This window comes from Haliotis asinina, chromosome 1 (assembly GCF_037392515.1).
Source record: "Haliotis asinina isolate JCU_RB_2024 chromosome 1, JCU_Hal_asi_v2, whole genome shotgun sequence".
NCBI lineage: Eukaryota > Metazoa > Mollusca > Gastropoda > Lepetellida > Haliotidae > Haliotis > Haliotis asinina.
In genome coordinates this window covers 103920883-103944097 of record NC_090280.1, presented here as the reverse complement: position 1 = coordinate 103944097, position 23215 = coordinate 103920883, and the positions used below count along the sequence as shown (strand labels likewise).

Below are 23215 nucleotides of genomic sequence, written 5' to 3'. Positions count from 1 at the left end.
GCGTACACTAAATAACATTCGGAATCGTTAGGGAATCGTTTTTGGGATAAAAAGTGCAAAAGGTATGAGCTAATCCCCCTAAACCGCGCCTACCTTCAATAAAAAGCAAATCGTATTATACTTTTCGGAAAAAAGAAACTACAGATGCTGTTATGCGGAGTGCATAAAACACGACAACATTGCTCAATTACAGTAAAATCATAACTTTACAAATTTACAAAACAGAACGTTTGGACAACCACAGGGGGTTATTGAGGCCACTTGGTTATAGTGAAATGTCAATATCTGGTGTGACCACCATGAACATCGATAACCGCTTGGCAGCGCTGGAAGCAAGGAATGAGGAATGTTTTGACTCTTGCTGAAGTGCTGCATGCAGTAGTGTCTTAGGTGGCGGATTGCGCTGATGCAAGCGTCGATCAAGAGTATCCCATACATGTTCAGTGGGTGATCGAGAAGGCCGATGTAACACCTAAATATTGTTTTGCTGGATGAAGTCCTGTAGAACACCTGCAACGTGAGGTCGGGTATTGTCATGATCCAAAGATCAGCCGTTGAGGAAGGATGCGACGTGACCCTGAACTGGTCTTCTGGGGAAAGGTCCCACAACCAATTGCGCACTGTCTGGTCGGATATTCGTGGCAGTCCAGGGATTTGGATTGTTGTGGATGATGCGGCCGCGGTGTTGGAACGAAGACGTCTCAACCGGATGTAGCGTTCATGGGTGGATGTGCTAACTCTAGGTCGACTTGGACTGGGTCTGTCATTAACAATCCCAGTATTGTTGTATCGGACCCATGGGTTTGAGATGGTCTGTTTGAACTCGATGAAGTGATGTGATACCAGTCCTTGTAAACGGCCTATGGAGTTGTCTCGTTGAGCCTCTGTCAGGCGTTTCATTCTCCATAGTGGACTAAAGCAATGCATTTGGAGTACCACTGATGTGGCTTTTTAAAGCTACAGTCATAGGTTTTTTCCAAGCTGGAACTTTCATGCACAGAAACATGGTCATAGGTTCGAATCCTAAACTAAACCTGACTGTGTCCATACAATTTACTTCTTTGAGAGGCAAGTTGGAGCAAAAGGAATGATAATAGTCTGTGGATGAACAGCTTCTTTACTAGCGGCGTTTCGGTGTAGGTTGAAACACGTAATTAAGTCGGTGATCAACAGTGACTGGGTAGTGTTAGTACAATACAAAACCAGTACAGTCACCATACACATGGACAGCAACGTCTGTGACCTGCGTCATTTCCAACTTTCCCGCTTGATCAAGCTGGCGCCTTGACAACTGGGTTACTGTCCATATAAACATGCTTAGTACTGTTTTTGTTTTGCATTACTGTCTGTGAAGGAAGGAATGCGAGGTTTGATCCATCTTGCGTGAGTGATAGGTCAGTTAATCATGTGTTTGTGAACCGAAGTGATCAACACCCATCCCTGCACGTGCATTCACCATTCACACGTGAAAGCATTCAGATACATATTTACTTATTCTAATTCATTAGTCTTCCAGACACTTTCTCATATGCCACAGCCACCCACACCCATAATGAGCTGAAGTATAAATTCAGTCCGAACACTAGAAGTCCCACGGTGAACCCATGGGTGTTCAAGGCTCGGAAAGCCCAAACTTGACGTGAACGGCGACCCAATGTTTAGGGTGGTCATACTCGGGGACTTAGTCACTGCTCACAAGGGGAGGCGGGATAACCTATTCATTAACGCTTAAGACCCGGGCTCGATGCCCCACGTGGGTACACGGTGAACCCATGGGTGTTCAAGGCTCGGAAAGCCCAAACTTGACGTGAACGGCGACCCAATGTTTAGGGTGGTCATACTCGGGGACTTAGTCACTGCTCACAAGGGGAGGCGGGATAACCTATTCATTAACGCTTAAGACCCGGGCTCGATGCCCCACGTGGGTACACGGTGAACCCATGGGTGTTCAAGGCTCGGAAAAGCCCAAACTTGACGTGAACGGCGACCCAATGTTTAGGGTGGTCATACTCGGGGACTTAGTCACTGCTCACAAGGGGAGGCGGGATAACCTATTCATTAACGCTTAAGACCCGGGCTCGATGCCCCACGTGGGTACACGGTGAACCCATGGGTGTTCAAGGCTCGGAAAAGCCCAAACTTGACGTGAACGGCGACCCAATGTTTAGGGTGGTCATACTCGGGGACTTAGTCACTGCTCACAAGGGGAGGCGGGATAACCTATTCATTAACGCTTAAGACCCGGGCTCGATGCCCCACGTGGGTACACGGTGAACCCATGGGTGTTCAAGGCTCGGAAAAGCCCAAACTTGACGTGAACGGCGACCCAATGTTTAGGGTGGTCATACTCGGGGACTTAGTCACTGCTCACAAGGGGAGGCGGGATAACCTATTCATTAACGCTTAAGACCCGGGCTCGATGCCCCACGTGGTTACACTGTGAGCCCATTTCTAGTGTCCCCCGTCATAATATTCCTCCGATATTGCTAAAACGACGTAAAACCACACTCACTCACTAACTCACTCTTTCCTCACAATGTCCATCGCTGGATTATCTTGTTCAGACCCGAGGTGCTGAGTGCCGCGTTAAACAACACACCTAAAAAGGACTGTCGTAATTTAGCTGACATTCAGAAAGCTGCGTTCAATAAACTCCCATTTTTCAAAAGTTTATATTATTAAGGAAAAATTCAAAAAGACGCTATGATTTCTAATGTTATGTGTTTCATCTTTTTTTCAGAGTGAAGAAAATATATAACTAGCCCCACTGCCAGCATACTGAACCAGAATTATTAAAATTCACGTAATCTGGTCTGAACAGTAGTTATTTATTACCGACCTGTATATCCCACAATTGTGATCCCCGACGAGGAAGGTATAGTCCACTATAGATACAAAGGTATCTCCGACGTGGTAATTCTCCTGTAAATTGTCGCCAATGGCAGTTTGATATGATAGATGGGTCATATTACTCCGCATTCCGCTGTCTACCCCCTCACATTAGACAACCAGTTCATTGATTGTATACATGGCGTCTCGATGTAGCGAGACTATACTTTACAGGCTCCATACACCCCATTAACGTATCGCTTTCCTATACAGCTTTAAGAAGAATGGCTGTAATAACGTAGCGAGGAGTCTGCAAACAGAGACGAACAACAAGTAGAAAACAAACGAGTGACCTGTGATTACTGAGGGTGCCCACGGCGACGATGTTTGCAATTTGGATACGATGACATGTGTCAGTCAAGTCAGCGAACCGGACCACCCGATCCCGTTAGTCGCAATTCTAACCCGGATCTTCACAGGTTCCCGGTTTCCTGGATGCATGTAGAGTGAATGAGTGAGTCAGTCAGTGGCATGAGATGAAACTGGTCTCACACGTGTACCGCTCAAGTGAAACCATGAGTGCGGTCATTGTGCTGAAAACCTGAAAGATAGTTGTGGCGAGACGGGATTCGAACCCAAGACCATAGACCCGTGGTGTGTCCAAGAAACAAAAGTCGGCACTGCTAATGGCGGTGGTTCAGAAGGCTCAAAACCAAAACAAAGCCTACAGAGACTTTGGTCGTAGAACATAACCACTATGATTAAAACACCCATGAAAATCCAGGGCCCCCTTTCACAAAACTCCCGTAAGTCTAAGCTCTCGTAACGTTTCTCGTAGCATTGCTACTTTCTATGTTACAGTATTGGAGGTACGAATGCCACAAGAAAAGTTACGAGATCTTAGGCTTACGGGAGCTTTGTGAAACGGGACTCGGGTCAGAATTGTTCTTCAACAGTCCATACCTGTCGTAAGAGGCGACTAACAGGATCGGGTGGGTCAGACTCGCGGACATGGTTGAAGTGCCATTCTGTCCCTGCCTAGATCGATGCTCATGATGTTAATTAATCACTGGATCGTTTGGTCCAGACACAGTTATTTACAGACCGCCATCGTATAGCTGGATATTGACTAGGTGCGACGTTAAGCAGCCTACCACCAAATTATTAAACGCACATGTATATTGATGCCAGACCAAGAATCGTGATAGTGTGGATGGAGGATTGTATCCCACAATCAGCGGACCCTGCTGAGTATAACTGGTATAACGAAAGAAACTGGAGAATACTACGCTTTTAGACTTTGCCATTGCGCAGGTTGTCTACCGACATATTTATACATCTGTAGCCACGGATTGTATTTACTGCTTGAATATTAAAACAACATGTGTATAAAACTAAAGTCACTCACTCACAAAGTTCACCATGGTCAGATTTGACAGATCAGTTCTGCGCAGAACACAATTGTTAGAAAGGCATTCCTTCTGAAAATCACTTATACGTTTTCAAAATATCGTTTCTGCTAAATATCTTTGATTAAATTTCAGGAATTAGATCACAATTCATCTGTAATGAGATTTTCAGATTGAACTTTTAAGCTTCGTCATAAGAAGCTCATGACTAGGCCGGGCCCGCCCGGACATGACCCCGGTGGAGAGCCCCAGTTGACTTTGTGTAGATCTAATACCTGTGTGTTGTGGTCCAATTCAAACACGCTCTACACATGACATGACACGGCCCACCTGAGCCAGCAATGCCAGTAGCCAGTCTGGACCTACCCTGGGTATTAGCGCAGAGAACGCTGCTTATAGATTATTGATCAAAATCAAAAGTCCGCAGCAGTGTTATTGGTGGGACGCTGTAAATCTTGTTGGAGAGAAAACCTGTGGCGACGTTGATTCACCTGCGGCAGGAACGACGTACACCAACCGCGACACTGTTTGGTGTACTCAAGTGTAGGGTTGGAGGTGAAGAACAAGTGGAAGTTTTTCATGTTTACTTGTTTACAGTGGGACTATTGTACAAGCATGGCCGATCAGTCCTTTATCATTGTCAAGTACGGAGGTGAGTACCCTTACACGTCCGTCAGTTTTAGAGGACTGAATGTCACCGCTGTGTCCATGTTAACTGGAATATGATACTATGATGAAAAACCGATTTGCAATTTCTTTTACCACAAACTGAGATGTGGTTGGTGTAGCATCAGCAGCAGCCACAGCGTAAACGCCGTCGATGCACGTGCACCGTTGTTTACAGGACTGTACAAGGCAAACGTAGAACCAGAAATGTCTTCGGGACGTGTAAGAAGGGATCTTTACCAGTGGACTAGTGTTCCAAAATGCGGCTAGGGTCTTCTTCAACCCTTCTTTAATGATTTATCTACATCTTGCACACCCGAGACGGGACGTGTAAGAAGGAATCTTTTCCAGTGGACTAGTGTTCCAAAATGCGGCAAGGGTCTTCTTCAACCCATCTTTAATGATTTATCTACATCTTGCACACCCGAGAAGCACAGAACCATCACTTGATTTCGCCTCGAAATAAGACCGTAAAAATACTCTGACACACGCACCGAAACACACCTTTCCTTCACCAAATTTCTGAGATGTGAACTGCGTATAGCAATTGTTGTGTTTTTATATTATTATTGACTGTCGTGATTTTTGGTGTATCTAACGAAAATGTTTAATGAATTAATCAATATATCTGTCGTTTATGGTCAATTAACATCTAGTGTCTTTCTAGGTATTTTTCGTTGCCATGACAACCATGTGCTCAAACGGTCATTAAACAGTTTCGTTCTGAATGAGCTCATAATGAACCACTGACTAGACTTTCTGACACACTGATCTTCATTACACCCATTCGACACGAGTATGCATGACCTAGCACAGAATAATCCCTTTGTTCAAACACCTACCCAACCGTGAACGAGGTTTTCCGATCGAACGCGCCCGCACCCGTAATATGTTACCAAACAATCGATTGTTTTATGATATGATCGAACATGGCTAGATCACCGGGTGGGAGTGGATTATATTGATTTTAGACAAAACACACGAGACCCTGGCCGTTATGTATCGATACAGCCGCGACTACCGGATACTGGTGTTTGATGAAACAAGGTCTGTCAGTTATAGCGTCTTAGAGGCTTAGACTGAGCTGTGTCGTGACGAGCCTGCTGATTGTAATGGTAGTCACGGCGTCCTAAAACAAACACACTCCATATAATATACCATTTGTGTCGTTTGTTTGTTCATTGTAAACATGGACAATGTATACAAACAGCAACAGTTTATGTATGTTTCAAACATTACATGAGCTGTTGTTTTTTTAAAAAATCGTCACGATCTAAATGTAGCATGAAGAAGTCAAGAGACACAATGAGAAATACTTTCATGTTGACAAAAACCATGACACTGTGTGGATCGCGTTTGTAGACCTGTACAAGACAATACTATATATGGCCAATACACCGCGCCTTTATACACAGTGTAATCATCATTATTATGTGTTTCTACGTCCCGGTGAAATTCTGTGTTGAAAAAGGGGATGTACTGAGTGCCTGAGGTCGACATCCTGAATTCGAATCCTACATTTATTTGTTTTTTTCAGCAACATATCCACGTCGGTGGCTCAATGTCCACCTTGTCCCTCGAAACCGGTAATTTATTTCGACCAAAGCAGTTATTTTCTCATGTTTCTGTGGTTTCATCCAAAGTGCAGCCATAGAGCAATGATAGGGCACATGTATTGCCCTCTCGGGGAATCGAACCCGGACCGTGTTCGTGACGCAGTTTCGTGTTTCCACGTGGCTAATGCCTTCATCGTCAGATAGGGCGCACCTGCTCTGAGAAGAAAGAAGCTGATCCGACACAGGGGTGGCCACGGAGGCTCGTCCAACGTCTCACCAGTTCTAGTAGGCTGAAGTTTCACTGCTATTATGAATATTTTAAATGGGTTTCAAAGACGTGTCGGTAGCATGTCTTCCCAGACATTTCCGTGGTGGGTGAGAGGGAGGAAGTCGTCCTGATAACTGCATCCATTATTTCCGTCTGGGTTCGACTTATCTGATTGCCTGTCGATCACAGGGTTCTTTTAATCCTGGAGATAAAAGAATAGTTCAATGTAAAAGTAATGTGCTCTTATTGAACGTTCACACGTACAGGAACCGTCCACTAGCTTTCTGTGTTCAATTATTCAGTATTTCACTGATTGCTTGAATTGAATTTTTTACTCTTAATAAACGTGCAGGATTTTGTTGGGAAACTCCTGACTTGCATGCACACCACGATCCAAGAACAATTTTTTTTCTGGAGAGTATGTAGCGGTATTTATATATACTGACGCCATCTTCTCCACTCCTACAGATCGCTATAGATGAAGCTAGACAAAGAAGTTTCCAGGGTTTGGGCGTTGGTGTCTGCGCGCGTGAATGCATGTGTGTGCGTATGCGGGCGTATGCGTGTGCTCTTCCAATTGACACTGGTGTCGCTGTCAGCACCACTAGCCCCTACTATGTACACAAGTGTGGGAGTGTAATTCAGTCCAACCTTATATTAATCTACAAAATGTCAGCCTAAATGTATTTCTATACCTCCACCCATCCTTATTTTATCTTATTTAGGTATGTTTTCAGGTCTAGCAAATGTGTATCAACAAAAGCATATGCTTGATATATATTTTGCACAGTCTGATAAGTAAATATGAAACTGAGTACTCCTTAACTATACAAATACTCAGTGTTTGTCTGTGATAACACAATGGACCGGCTGTCCTAGAGTCTGATCAACATGATCATTATACGCCACACTAGATGTCAGTACTACATTCACCTGTACATTAAACCAGGTACATAACAATGTATAATTGCACAAGGAACGCGTGTGTTTTCTGTTATTGTGGATTATCGTTTAATCTGGAGATAATCCCGACAGCAGCAGGTGCGTGTTTACGTATGCAAGGATCAGATGATAAGTGTTAATTCCACGATGGTAAACAAAAATATGTTGATCTCATAAGTCATTTATTGTTTATCCTCCTTGTTGAAGACGAGGAATAGGCTTTGCACACAAAGCACGTCCACCCGCTAACCTTGATTTAGTGACATGAGAGCGTCGAGAAGGACAAACACGCCAGGATATATACCCAGTAACTTTGGGTAAAGGTGAGCTACAGGACCTGATGACCGTGCTTTCACTCGTCATCCTCATGTCAGTGTTTTATACCTTTACACGGTCTGCAACACAGCTTTTGTCACCCGTCGTCAATGTCGTCAATCTACAATCCTGAACGAGAATACACAACCTCTCAAACCTAATTCAAGGTTTGTAAACAGGTGTTCAATGCAAAGAAACACTCTCACTCATGTCGAAAAGATCTCGATTAGATGTATCGGAGAAAGTTGAGGTAAAATATCTGTAACAGTTTAGTGTTATTGAACCATACTGCAGCAGTACTATAACTAGTGGTTATAATAGCATCAACAATATGATAATAATGAAATAATAACAATAATCTAGTTATTACAGTGTATGAAACTCCTGAAAAAATACCCAGGACGCCCACCGGGCTTATAACTGGAAAATGTTGTTGGCCCCGCGAACATGTAACCAGCACTGTATTAAAAACAGGAAACTGAGGTAAGGTGTTAAAATACTCTTATCAAAGAATTACTTACAGTGAGGTAACCTTAAACATATACAAAAGCAGATTTTACCAAGCACAACTGTGTGGTCCCTGTTGATCCATTTAGTGTCACTGCCATGTGAATGATACAAACAGGCGAAGTCAGACTGGTCAGTATCTTTGGCAAGAATGATCTCTACATGTTCTTCATGCAATTAGCTCAGGGGATTTGTAACTCTCCTTCTGAAAAGTAAATATGTGCAGCAGCAAATTTAACAAAATCAACTTGGTCACTGAAAGCGTTCTTCAGATCAATCACGTTTAGTGTTGGATGAAAGGGTAGACTGATCTGTAGAAGTTACGGTTTGATTGATCATGAACTATACATACAGACATCGTCTAGCTACCTGTAAACTATTTTCTAATTATCACCCGTAGACAGTGACATGGTAAAACATATACCCATGGAAAACGGATTGGTCCACAAGGCTGGCTATACACAAAAATTGTAAGCCCGCCATGTAACTAGCAAGCAGCGGGGCGCCATGAAGACGCTATTTCATTCACTGGTTATTATATTCCAGCTGAGCGCACTGCCTTATTAACCTGGTCAACTGAACCATGTGCACTTTTCATTTTTATTCCTCAAGGAATATTCAACCAAACTGACTTTCACAATTTCAACCCTCCGGGTACCCATTTATTACTGGATGTTCAGAGGTGTATTTCCTCATGTTTGCAGTGCTGTGAACACCGGCATGCACGTTTACACGTTGTCTTCCTGAGACGCCTGAAGAACTAGGATATCCCAGCATGCAATATCGGTTTGAATTCCGTAACTACATGCAATCAGATCGATGTTGAGTTGATACTGTTCAACACGTTACCAGCTCGTTTAGTGGCATTGTCACGCACTGTGAGTTAGTGTCAGCCATACATCTAACAAATGTACCCTGATGTAGCCTTATTCCTAGCCATCATTGCGTGTCACAGACCCCATGAAGTGGCTTCATTAACTAGCCATCTAACTGTTCAGATTGATATTCCACCAGCCTTACAAACCCAATCTGCCAATCTGACATGCCACCGCGCGACATCTCTCGATCAAAGCCTCGTTCTGACAACAGCTATGGAGGCGTCCTAACACCCGGTGCTCTCCTGTCAATGACGACTAGAAGTGCTATTGTTACTGGGGGTAGTTTAGTATGGAGTAAGGGCGTATCTTACACCAGGGTTCGGGGTGAGCTGATAACCGTCGCCATTTGATTCGACGCGGAGTTCAGTCAGATCAGTAAAAGAGTTATGTTGTAACCGACCTCAAACATGTAATAGTTTGGGTGAAATTCCGGAGCACAGTTACGGACAAACCCAGTGACACTATCAGAGTTTCCGGGCGGGCTCAAGGGACGTAACTCTTTACAACTCTCAGACAACTGGGCCATCCGACCCCGGATCAGACCAAGGGAATCAATAATGATATGAAAGAGTCGACAATCAAAGAACCATGAACCAGATGGGACATATCATACATATTGATATATATGTTTTGTCTCAATATTCCTTGTTCTAGAAGAACGGTGTGGACTCAGGGTTGTTATTGAGTCAGTCCAAGTTGGAGCATAATTATTAATAATAATTACAACCAACTGCGTCACCCTCACGCCCCCAGCACCTCTCCACCAACTCCGTTACCCTCACGCTCCCATCACCTCTCCACCAACTCCGTCACCCTCATGCCCCTATCACCTCTCCACCAACTCCATTACCCTCACGCTCCCATCACCTCTCCACCAACCCCGTCACCCTCACGCCCCCAGCACCTCTCCACCAACTCCGTCACCCTCACGCCCCTATCACCTCTCCACCAACTCCGTCACCCTCACGCCCCCAGCACCTCTCCACCACCTCCGTTACCCTCACGCCCCCATCACCTCTCCTCCAAGTCCGTCACCCTCACGCCCCTATCACCTCTCCACCAACTCCGTCACCCTCACGCCCCCAGCACCTCTCCACCACCTCCGTTACCCTCACGCTCCCATCACCTCTCCACCAACTCCATCACCCTCACGCCCCTATCACCTCTCCACCAACTCCGTCACCCTCACGCTCCCATCACCTCTCCACCACCTCCGTTACCCTCACGCCCCCAGCACCTCTCCACCAACTCCATCACCCTCACGCTCCCATCACCTCTCCACCACCTCCGTTACCCTCACGCTCCCATCACCTCTCCACCACCTCCGTTACCCTCACGCTCCCATCACCTCTCCACCACCTCCGTTACCCTCACGCTCCCATCACCTCTCCACCACCTCCGTTACCCTCACGCTCCCATCACCTCTCCACCACCTCCGTTACCCTCACGCTCCCATCACCTCTCCACCACCTCCGTTACCCTCACGCTCCCATCACCTCTCCACCACCTCCGTTACCCTCACGCTCCCATCACCTCTCCACCACCTCCGTTACCCTCACGCTCCCATCACCTCTCCACCACCTGCGTTACCCTCACGCTCCCATCACCTCTCCACCACCTCCGTTACCCTCACGCTCCCATCACCTCTCCACCACCTCCGTTACCCTCACGTTCCCATCACCTCTCCACCACCTCCGTTACCCTCACGCTCCCATCACCTCTCCACCACCTCCGTTACCCTCACGCTCCCATCACCTCTCCACCACCTCCGTTACCCTCACGCCCCCAGCACCAGCACAACCTACACTAAACTCTGTCTAGAGCTACTTCGTGACGTCCATCCGTCTTCTCCCTGTGGTTAAAGCGTCGGCTCGTCATGTGGAAGACACAGGTTCGATTCTCTCTATCTGTATAAACTGAAACTTGTAAAGTGCTGATATCCAGGGAAAATGCTGCTCAAAAGCGCTGATGTGTTTGAGGAGAAACAAAAGAATTCCACTAATAAAGAGCTAAGTTGAAAAAGTGTGTCTTGAGTTTTGATTTGAACCCAGTGAGAGTAGTCTGGGATTTGATCTGGAGTAGAGGTTTGTTCCACAAGCATTGTCTAGCACATTCAAAGGCTCTTTCTCCAAAGGTTTTTGTGCATGATTTTGGTACTTGCACTTTAACTTTCATCTGGTAAAGGTGACACTGAGTCTGTTCTCAAGAAGTCTGAACAGGACATCAGAGTCTATGGTGTTGGGGGCAGCTGAAAGATCCAGAAAAAATAGATTTAATCAAGGCTGTTTCAGTGCTGTGGTCAGCTGGGTAGATTGAAAGGGTTCATAGCAGTTGTGGGTGTCATATGCTCCCTGAGACGTACGGCAACAACTTTCTCCGTCAGTTTGAAAATATAAGGCATGTTTAACACAGGACGATAGTGTTTCAGGATTCCACGGTCCAGATTAGGTTTCTTTAAAACAGGCGTGGCCAGTACTTCTTACATCGTACGTGGTACGCACGACTGTGGGAAGAAGCTTCTAACCACAGAGGTAAGGAAAGGTAGAGATCCATCCATGGATTTCTTCAGAAGCCAAGTTGGCATCGGATCCAGGGTATTGGACGTATCGGAAGTACTTGAAATAGGCTTTCGCAGTTCAGTTACAGAAGTTTCCTGAAAGTATGAAAGGATGGTTGGACATGCAGGCACGCGTGGTTCCTGTTGTTCTGTGACTTGGTTCAGGGATTTTCAGATGTTAAGACCTCTGAGAATCTGGAAGTTTGGTTCTCTTCTGTTTGTACAGGAGTGTGTTTGAAGCCTGGGTACACTGCGTAAACCTGGAACATTACAAAAACCGCCATAAACTGTACTCACCCGCTCTCTCTCTCTGGTGCACCAGTCCCTTGATCTGATATACCGGTACCCGCCTGCATTTCAGATGACCAGCAGGCGCTGTTCAACCCCTGGTGCACGACCCACACGCTCATTGAGTGGATCAGAAAGAAGTGTAACTGCTCGCACGACAGTAAGTAGTCTTCATATTGATTCATGACACTTATCATATTTTCAGAATCTGATTTAAAGAAAGTGTTAGAAAGAATGACTTAAAAGTTGAAAGTTGAATGACCCTTGTGTTACATTATCCCGTGCATAGGGTAGTGTGGGATGTAGGGTGTAGCCTGGCTTGCTGGCTGGCTGGTTGTTTAATGCCGCATGCTGTATAGTCCCAACTATATGCCAGTACATAATCGAGTCTGGACGGGTCAGTGATCAACTTCATGATCATCGATCTACGGGTATGCTGTTGATCACTGGATTGTCTGGTAAAGGCTACATTATTTCACAGACCGCCACCACATAGCTGGAATATTGCTGAGTGCGACGTAAAGCTATATTCACTCTCTCACTCGATCTACGCGATTGGACTTCGACGACATGTGTCAACGAAGTCAGCATGCCTGACCACCCGATCCCGTCAGTTGCTTCTTATGACAAGTACAAGTTACTGAAGACCAATTCTATCAGGGTTCTTGGCGGGTGTGGAGGGGTGCAGCTTATAATCTCGTTTTGTATCCCTATAGGAATGAAAGCATAACACTCACGTGTTTGAACCGCCAGTGATCGGAAGCACCTGCATCTGTTTCAGTTACCATCGATCTCATCGACCAAGACGGACAGGTGAAGAATCTTGCAGGGAGTAACGAAGAATATGCAAACGAGCTTGTAAATGGAAGAGAGACGTACATCTTAATACGGGTGGAAAGTACGTATGCCTATACACCGATGTTCACAGAGGTGGAGCGTGTACCTGTACGTGCATCCTTATACGTATACACATACATTTTAGTACGGGTGGAAAGTACGTATACTTGCACGTACGTTTTAATATAGGTAGAATACACTTGCACATATACATTTCCATTTCAATACGAGTGAATGGTAAGTATAAATACACACTCACTCACACACACACTCACACACACACACACTCACACACACACACAAACACACACACACATCTTTATACAGGTGGAAAGTACGTATACTTGCACGTACGTTTTAATATAGGTAGAATACACTTGCACATATACATTTCCATTTCAATACGAGTGAAGGGTAAGTATAAATACACACTCACACACACGAACACACACACATCTTCATACGGGTGGAAAGTACGTATACTTGCACGTACGTTTTAATATAGGTAGAATACACTTGCACATATACATTTCCATTTCAATACGAGTGAAGGGTAAGTATAAATACACACTCACACACACACACACACACACACACACATACATCTTCATACGGGTTGAAAGTACGTATACTTGCACGTACGTTTTAATATAGGTAGAATGCACTTGCACATATACATTTCCATTTCAATACGAGTGAAGGGTAAGTATAAATACACACTCACTCACACACACACACACACACATCTTCATACGGGTTGAAAGTACGTATACTTGCACGTACGTTTAATATAGGTAGAATACACTTGCACATATACATTTCCATTTCAATACGAGTGAAGGGTAGGTATAAATACACACTCACTCACACACACACTCACACACACACTCACACACACACACACATCTTTATACGGGTTCAAAGTACGTATATCTATACATACATTTTAATACGGATGTAATACGGGTTGAAAGTACTCGTACCCACACTTGCAGTATATTACGTCTGGGGCGTCCCTCCTTTAACAGTTAAGAAATAGGTAAACCCAGTACGGAAAGAATTTACGTGTGCCGAGACATACATCGTAATATTTCGGACACCACGTCCTAAAAACATGCATTTAATGTTTAACGAAAAAGGTACACCTAATTATGCCAGCTCTGTCTACCATAATTACCCACCCAATGTCCCGGGATAATGTACGACCTTTAAATTCCCTCTATTCACGCCGTTGATCCTGTACGTAAATAACCCGTAAATAATTTGTGTGCACGTCAAGTCCGAGGTAGCTAAAACCTGCACTTCTGACTACGATTTATGTCTTACATACATGTGTTGATTTTGGTTCTGAAAGCACACAGGTAGGCATACAATGGAAATAGAGAAAGGTGTCACATGTATCATGTACCAATATTGCTGTGGTGGTGTCACACACAGATCAGGTTCACTCCCCGGGTGGCCGTCATTGTTCCTGACACGGGCATGTTGCCATACATAGTGTTTCTATATACCCCGGGTGGCAGCCTTCCTAGCCGTGGGATTAAAAGGTCAACTTATTTCAGGTTTTCATTTCTATGTTTAGCTTACATGTTCTGACTGGGTTGGTTAGAGGCAGTAACCGAGCGTCCCCACCTCCCTTCCCCCAGCCCGAGCACTGCATCATCCTAACACCAGTCTTAAAGTAGTGTTAGTCACACTGTTTCTCAACACATAGGTCCAAATTGTGGGAAAAGGTACAGAATTGTAAGGTATTTAGGCCACGTGTTGTTCTAGATCTGCCAGCCTTTCGATATCACTTGCTGCTTTCCTCTAATATCTGCAACGTTCGTCGTCCTTTTCTTTTGCATGACAGTATCTCCGTCATATGGGAATTACGCGTTGTGATACACTGTGGCCAAATTGTGTGCACATGTTACGGATCATGCATAGTTCAATATCATGGCCGGTATGACTAGCATTCAAGATATGAAAGAACCCCAAAACAATGGCAGTGCCAACATTGTGTGGAGATAGAATTTGTATTTTACGGAGAAAGTGTAATCCTAAATATAACATGTGTTATGAAAAAATGTACGAATGCTGCACAATTCAATATTATATCTTACATGATCGACATTTAAAATTTAAAAAAAAATGAAATATCCCAGAACCTTCAGGTAAACAACAGGGTATTGGTTCAATATTTCACCGTGTGTGAAATCTTTAAACTAACCAGAGTGCAGTACATATGGGCGGTGTATCTGTATGAACTAATGTATCACACATGACTGCCTGCATGCCCCTCAGCCGAACACACTGACATGAACGAAAGACATTTTACATGAGCACACTCATAGACAGGTAACCTTCAGTGTACCGTGTATACACAAATATTGACCGAACTACATGTTTGCTTACTATATTTATATGTCTATTGGATGAACACGTTGTGTCGGGTAGGTTTGAAGCCCCATGTGATAGACGTCCGTGAGCTGTGCCCTGGCTTCGCTCCCACGCGAGGGGCACGTGTCGTGCTCCCAGTCACACCTACCCTGACTCAGGCTTTATAATACAGACTTTATCTACCACGAGGAAGTGACGTCATAATTTCTGTTGTTTACCGTGTTTCCTTTGACTTCCATGTGATTGCACTGAAGCCAGCAAGTCAACAACCATGCACCGGTGATATTTTGTGCCGTTGTTATCGAGGTGCCCATGTTTCGGCTTTGGGAAACTGTAAATGTTGTTTTGGAGTAGGTCAGTGCGTCAGTGCGCCAGTCCAAGGTACATGTATACCACAACGCCGCTGTGTATCTGACGAAGTGTAGAGTGGCCGAAAAAAACGGGTTCATCGGGTACTCATGTTCTGTAACTGAAATACCACGGAATATGAGTTAAAACCAGTGTCCCGCACTAACTAATCGTTTGGTGTATAGATGTGCATGAAACTATCATACAACACTATTCATTACGTTCACTGTGTGAAGTGGTTTTGTTTATGTTCCAGAAGCGGGTGAGAATGGCCAGAACCGATACGTGTCACTGTTGAACAACCTGGAACACGTCAACCCAGACCTGATGGGTGAGTGAGTGATTGAGTTTCCAGTGAGTGAGTGAGGGAGTGAATGGCCGGCGTGGTAAACGCGGTCGCATAATATTTTTATCACCCACAGACCTAAAGCTATATAGCTCATATTCCAAACCTTAAGTCTAATTTTGTTTCAGTGAAACTTAACAACCTTTCACGACCAGCCACAAGAAATCGAAAAGACCGCTACAAAAAGACAAACAAATCTGGAAAAAGCGGATCAAAACCAGATTCGCCCAACAAGCGGCCAACTAGCAGCGAAAGGCGGTCCAAACTTGGCAAATAGACTGCAAGCCATTCGGAACCTTCCGGCTGAAGTATTTTTGTGTTTTGATGAACAATCGGAGCTGTCAGGAACAGGTGCTCGATAAACTGTGTATAGTGGGGATTATACCTACACCTGGAGGGCAGAACCTTGCGAAACCAAACTGTCTGTAACCGATTACAGCCACCCGTCTATTACTGCAGGAACACAGACATCAAGCAATACCCAGTGCGTGGAACTGCCACGTGACCTGTTTACGTCACAGTGGAAATCCCTTTGAACACACAACACGTGGTGTGAGTAGGTGAAAGACTACACAGATAAGTGGCGTGAGCAGCGTTTCAAATGAACACTCGATGACTGCCTTTAAAAGTGGAACATTCTGTAGGAGACTCGAACTGGACATACTCATCCGAAAGGAACGAGTCGTTGTGAATGCATTTAACGTCAAAGATATATTCATATTGTTTCAAGACTGTGGGAGGTGTACTATGTGGATGTAAACTTTAGGACAACCAAGGGAGTGCTCTAAATCATGCATGAACGGTTCGTGTGTGTCTGTATTCAGATATGTTTGAAAGGTTTCCTGCGCCCATCAGTACAGATCAGGAGGGTTAACATATGCGACCAGTAACCCCCATGCCGTTATCTAGGGACATTAGTGTTTGGGGCTTCTCTGGACTGTCGCCTCTGGAAACGTTCCGGCCGTATCATGACAGAGGACATCGTCCCGCTGGTTTCAAATTGTACATGGACATACCACGCATGGAGCCAATTCTAAATATTTCTTGACTATTGAATGTTAGTAGTATCGGTGCGAAACACGCTTCCGGGTTTGAAATCGGCCCCCCGTAATAATGTTGGTGGTTGCATGGAGGCGACTACATGTACACAGACCAGGGATAATCGTGGTTGGATTCAGGTTCAAGGTCATACCTCGGCGCTTTGCTCATGATATAAATCGCTGGTAAGGACAAGCAACGTTTGTCTGGTCCAGCCTTGATCATTTACATCCCGTCGTCATGGTGGCACTGTTCGACACGTAGAGTACAGCGTGCACTCACTTATAGCATGGTGTCTGTGCTTGAACCATGCTTGTGTTGCCATTGGTACTATACCCACACACGGGCGTACTAACACCATGGGGTAACGCCGCTCGGTGCAATCAGACCATAGTTCTGGGTTCAAATCCGTTTTAGGTATACCAAATGAACACCAGAACTTCAACGTCTTGCTAAAGTTAAATGTCAGTTTCAGCAATAAACCAAAACCCTCGATGTTACAGTATATTCACATTCCTACCTGATTATATACACCAGCTTAATCTGTCGTACAGACCCTGAAGCAAATTTATCCAAGAAAGGCCATGCAAGTCTAGAAAGTGTGGCAAGTCTAGATTCCCCTAGAAAATGAAGAAAGTCTCAGGTCTCCATTTCATTATATTATTATTTTTTTACTATGAACTTTTTTCAGTAAATATATTCATTTCAGAGACTAGTTGTTAGTCAAACATCAGCTAGACAGCTACACTTTGGTGGGGCTAATCATATCCATTTAAATATGCTCATGTCATATTTTGTGAGTGTGTTTTGCGCATGTTATATATAAGGAGCGAGATATATCAAATATTACCCACTCGGCAATACTGTTAGCGGTATTATGATGTCCATAATCTCATCCGGGTTATCGGGATGTAGATATCACGGCGATGAAACCATGCTTAGGTAGTGTTTCTTATATTGTTTCTTATATTGTGTATGTAAAATAGGTATGTATTTAGCCTCAGACAATGCTCTTTTACATGTGTCACCGACTCCGAGTTTGAATTGCGTCTACTCATTAGTTTGTAGAAATATACAGGTATTTACCGAGTTCTCGTCCATATCAACACTGTATAACTTTCCTGTGTAATATGTGTATTAAACCAAGCCTTCCCTTGTGATTGGTTCCTGTTGTCGGTGCGCCGTCAACTCCCGTCTATGAAAGTCTGGGTTTATGAATAGATCACAGGGGCTTGTATTGCTGAAAACAATACGTCCTACATATGTGTATAGATATCAGTGTAGGCTTGTCGGACCCAGGACGTATATGGATATCGGTGTAGGCTTGTCGGACCCAGGACGTATATAGATATCAGTGTAGGCATGTCGGACCCAGGACGTATATAGATATCAGTGTAGGCATGTCGGACCCAGCACGTATATAGATATCAGTGTAGGCCTGTCGGACCCAGGACGTATTATTTTCAGCAATACAAGCCCCTGTTGAATAGATGATGTGTTACGACAGTAGTGATTGTCACCGCAACATAAACTAGATGTCCCGTGTCCCGTGACGTTACCTTTGTATGTATATTATTCTTAAGGTATTTCCTTTTTGTAAAATTGATATCGAACATTATTTTGGTTTCGTTTATGTCATTAATGTGAGAGGATAAAGGACGGATACTTTTTGAGAAAGGTGTGTGTGTGTTTGCTCATACCCATGCAACCTCTCTCTAGATCCGCCTGTGAAGATAGAAGCCCAGGGAATGTCAGCCGGAATTGCCGGGGTAGACAGGGTCTCTTAAACAGTGCGTGTGTTTGTCTGCTTGCACTTGTTTCGTTTAGGCTGAGGCTTGTGCATCATTTGTACTCGATAATTTGATTTAACGTAAAACTGGAGCTGAACTTGGATCCGGTTTTTTACGCCGTCACAGTACTAAAGGACCACCCGAAAGTTGGGCGAGTGGACAAAGCACATGCCCAGTCAGTAGAAGGTCGCTGGTGAGATCCAAAGTCACATAATACTGCAAAGACATTAATATGTTTCCTGACATTAAGGAGATGAAACGAGGACTGGGTTACTGTAGAGTCATTTTGCTGTGTTGGAGGTGGGTAGGCTACAACGTACGAGGCGTTAATCGTTAATCCCAATCTCATTTCCACATCGGCAGACGTCTTTACCAAGTTCAATCAAAGTCAACATAATTCAGCTAAAGTATGGCTTTTCACAACCTGAAAAATGTCTCGAGCTCACGCCCCAGGACGGACTCAGGTAAGTCAACACCTTCAGTTAGGCATCCTATATGTCATAGATCCAAAGATATACAGAAGCGAAAGCCAAAGTACCAAATCTCTGAAAGATGGTGATCTTCTTGAAGGTCATACAGAACGAAGGTAGTTTCAGAAAATCAGAACTACATGTGACTGATACTAAAGCTAATAGGTATGTCTGCCCTGCTAGTGCACAAGGATGGGAACATAGCAGGAGTGCCTGAGGCAGAAAGTATCACAAGTGTATGCGCAAGTATCACAGGTGTATATGCAAGTATCACAGGTGTATGTGCATGTGTGTGTCTGTCTGTCTGCTCCAGCTGGGCCAGGCAACACTGTTACTGTGGAAACACTATTTTACCCATTTATGAATTCCTTAAAAGACAACAAACACATGATATAAAAACCATACCAATCTTTAATCAGGAGTTTATTGCACACAGTACCAGTAAGACTGGTCAGTATTAGGCAGTACTAAAGAGTATTAAGCAGTATTATACAGTATTCAGATGTGCAGCATATGTGCAACATCTTCTTCCTGTAACATCAGTCACCCTGTATGCAGGAGACAAAAATAGCAGGGTGATTCTCCCTGTAATGTTCCAACTCCCAGGATACAAGCACTTGTTGACAGAAACACATGACAGCATAGCATGATTTCTGTGAGTAAGCCGAGCGTCCAGGAGAGTGGCACAGTGAGAGTAAGTAAGTATAGTCTTATGGCTCTCTGCAATATTCCATCTACGTGCTGGCACCAGAAATGTATTTCACATATTGTACCCATGTGGGGAATCAAACTCTGATCTTCAGTGTGACTAGCAGAAGCATTAATCATTAGGCTACCTTACTGTTCTCGTCCCTGGGAGAGTTGTGGCAGCGTTCCAATAATATCACAAGTGTCACTGCTTTGGCAACATTTGATGAGATCATCCTGTATGATTCACAGATAGGTAATGATGGGAAAAAACAAACATATGATCTTTATGATACATACACAAACAAAATATATTTCTATCTATCTATGTGTGTGTGTGTGTGTGTATATGTATATATATATATATAGAGAGAGAGAGAGAGAGAGAGAGAGAGAGAAAGATATTATGAAGAGAGATAGAGACAGAATACAGGATAACAAAGTCACCTATATCCCCTACTAACCTGTAGAGCAGTTGAAAAAAAACAAGAAAACAAAGAATCCTTCACGAAAATGTCTACAAGTTATGATTATGCCAAACGTTTTGGTGTGTATATAGAAAAGTGGAAGGACAGTAATGAAAGGTTTCATAAGTTATGATTTGGAAAAGAGCAACACCACCAATTTCAATCAAAGTCAAACTTGTTGCCACGGAAACATAAAAAAATATTTATTCAGAATTCCAAAACTACCAAAAGGCACAAGTACACCATCAGATCTATCTATGTGCCAAGTTGGATAAAGAAATAGGAAACAGTTTTAGAGCTCTGCTTTGGTAAAGAACACTACCACCAAATTCAGTAGAGGTAAAACTTGTCATGGAAATGCCCAGGGGAGTTTGTTCAGAATTTCAAAACTACCAAAAAGCACCAGTAGGGTCGTGGTGATCTTGAAAATAAGAAGGTCATACAAAATTGGGTATGACAGTTTATGAGATATCCCGTTACCAAGAATCAGGACCTATGTACAGATTGACCTACAGACGCTTCTTTATACATAGACCTAGTTCCACATTGCGGCAGGGACAAAAATGTCTGGTTGGTGAAAAACACATTTTCATGCAGAATACCTGCCAAGTTTGCCATTTTCCTGCTGATCACACTCATGAGAATACTGTTTTAGATCATGTGTCCAATTCTAGAAAACATCTTGTGAGAAAATACTAAATGTCGGCTGCCCTTTGAATGTGATGAACCTGTGAATCTGATACAGCCATGTTTTTGAGAATTATCATTTTTCGTAACTACAGAATGCTTTGCAGAATTTTGAAAAACGGGATGCAGAATATATTTAAATTTGCTATGGAATTCTTAAAAATGAGGAATCCAGGAGGGACTGTCTGTATAATGGCAGATGTTTAACAGGATATGTGTGCTTGTGGAGAAGGAAATCTCCAAAATCATAAATTCCTCAATCAAAATAAAAATACAATGTAGCAGTATATCAGTTCAGTATTTCATAGAAATACATTCTATTAGTATATCAATGTGCGATATTGCATAGAATGTATCAGTATATTGATTCTATAAATTTCATAGAAATATGATGTATCAGAATATCAATTCATTATGTTACATAGAAATCAAATGTATCATTATGTTGATTTACTATAAAACTGAAACATAGCATACCTGTATATTCTATATTACATGGTATAAAGAGCATTGTGTTGTTTTATATATGATAAATATACATAGATAAATATATTTCTGTTAACCTTTCAGAATCAACATCAACATGCAACCCACAGATCCACAGTCAAGACACCCACACAGGACACCCTGAGTCACCAACTCCCTCACAGGACACCCACAGTCACCGACCCACTCACAGGACACCCTGAGTCACCAATCCAACCACACAGGACACCCACAATCACTGCTCCAGTCACACAGGACACCCTGAGTCACCAATCCACCCACATAGGTCACCTAGTCACCAATCCATTCACACAGGACACAGTCATCAATCCACCCACAAAGGACACCCACAGTCACCAACCGCGTTACAGGACACCCACAGTCACCAATTCACTCACAGGACACCCACAGTCATCAACCCCCTAACGGGACACAAGCAGTTCCCAAACCCCTCAGAGAAAAACCTGCAGTCACCAATCCACTCACAGGACACCCAGTCACCAACTCCTTCACAGGATACCAAGTCACCAATCCACTCACAAAGGGACACCCACAGACACCAATCCCCTCACAGGACACCAACAGTCACCAATCCACTCACACAGGACACCCAATCACCAATCCATTCACACAGGACACCCACAGTCACCACTCCGGTCACACAGGACACCCACAGTCACCACTCCAGTCACACAGGACACCAACAGTCACCACTCCAGTCACACATGACACCCACAGTCACCACTCTATTCACACAGGACACCCACAGTCACCACTCCAGTCACACAGGACACCCACAGTCACCACTCCATTCACACAGGACACCCTTTCACCACTGCAGTCACACAGGACAACCACAGAAAGGGAATTGTTCATATCAAAATTATATTAATAAACTAAGTGGCAGTTTGTTACAGTGGCTAAATACCCTCTGTATGACGAAGGATAATGACTGAATAGACCAGGGGTAGATTAATATTGGTTATGTCACCCTGGCAACTCCTCAAAAGAACCAATGAGATGTGACTATGTCAATAGCAACAGCTATTTGGAATGTAACTGTGACATGGTAGTGAAACCGCTGTCATGGTGACTACAATGTAACCTGTTGTCATAGTGATGACTGCAATGTAAGCAGTTGTCATGGTGATGGCTACAAGAACTCATCATACGTTGGCATGGATAACATTGGTCTCAGCCAACATAGCAACTGTTATGAAGACCCCGTACAGGATGAAGAGGAATATTCCGTACGGCCTTGACATTCGGAACCCGGAAAGCGGCACAATGATGAGTGATGACACGAGGCTGAGACAGAGGAAGGCAGCTAGGATCAGCTCCACCAGCGTCAACCGCAGCTGCAATAGGCACAAAATGGTTGCTATCATACAGCTACATGCCCCTGGTTAACACTATGAAGAAACAATACCCAACATCAGGTGGTAAAAGTGACACACACAGG

The 23215-nt window shown here is 44.0% G+C and overlaps 2 protein-coding genes across 5 annotated transcripts in view; one reads left to right on the top strand and one right to left on the bottom strand.

The window, feature by feature from the left end:
• Positions 1-4498: 4498 nt before the first annotated feature.
• On the top strand, positions 4499-18843 carry LOC137285605 (uncharacterized protein C22orf15-like). The gene is made up of 5 exons (XM_067817747.1): positions 4499-4890; positions 12289-12375; positions 12997-13113; positions 16039-16113; positions 16257-18843. Exons 1-5 carry the CDS (start codon positions 4818-4820, stop codon positions 16403-16405), a joined length of 501 nt encoding a protein of 166 aa, XP_067673848.1. The 5' UTR covers positions 4499-4817; the 3' UTR covers positions 16406-18843.
• Positions 18844-19819: 976 nt separating this feature from the next.
• The window catches only part of LOC137257625 (mitochondrial sodium/calcium exchanger protein-like), a 33529-nt gene continuing 30133 nt past the window's right edge, over positions 19820-23215 (bottom strand). For 3 of the 4 annotated variants that reach the window (XM_067794963.1, XM_067794981.1, XM_067794971.1), the window contains one exon: positions 22839-23111. In XM_067794963.1, the coding sequence (XP_067651064.1) occupies positions 22920-23111 (192 nt within the window). In that variant the 3' untranslated portion in view covers positions 22839-22919. Of the gene's footprint in view, positions 23112-23215 lie in introns of all 4 variants that reach the window. The other variant, XM_067794957.1, reaches the window with a different exon arrangement.

What these genes read in the sequence shown, in the direction of transcription:
- LOC137285605 (XM_067817747.1), top strand. Translation starts at nt 4,818, where the DNA reads ATGTTTACTTGTTTACAGTGGGACTATTGTACAAGCATGGCCGATCAG. An exon ending in TATCATTGTCAAGTACGGAG is followed by an intron (nt 4,891 to 12,288) that starts GTGAGTACCCTT and finishes CCTGCATTTCAG; the next exon opens with ATGACCAGCAGGCGCTGTTC. An exon ending in GTGTAACTGCTCGCACGACA is followed by an intron (nt 12,376 to 12,996) that starts GTAAGTAGTCTT and finishes CATCTGTTTCAG; the next exon opens with TTACCATCGATCTCATCGAC.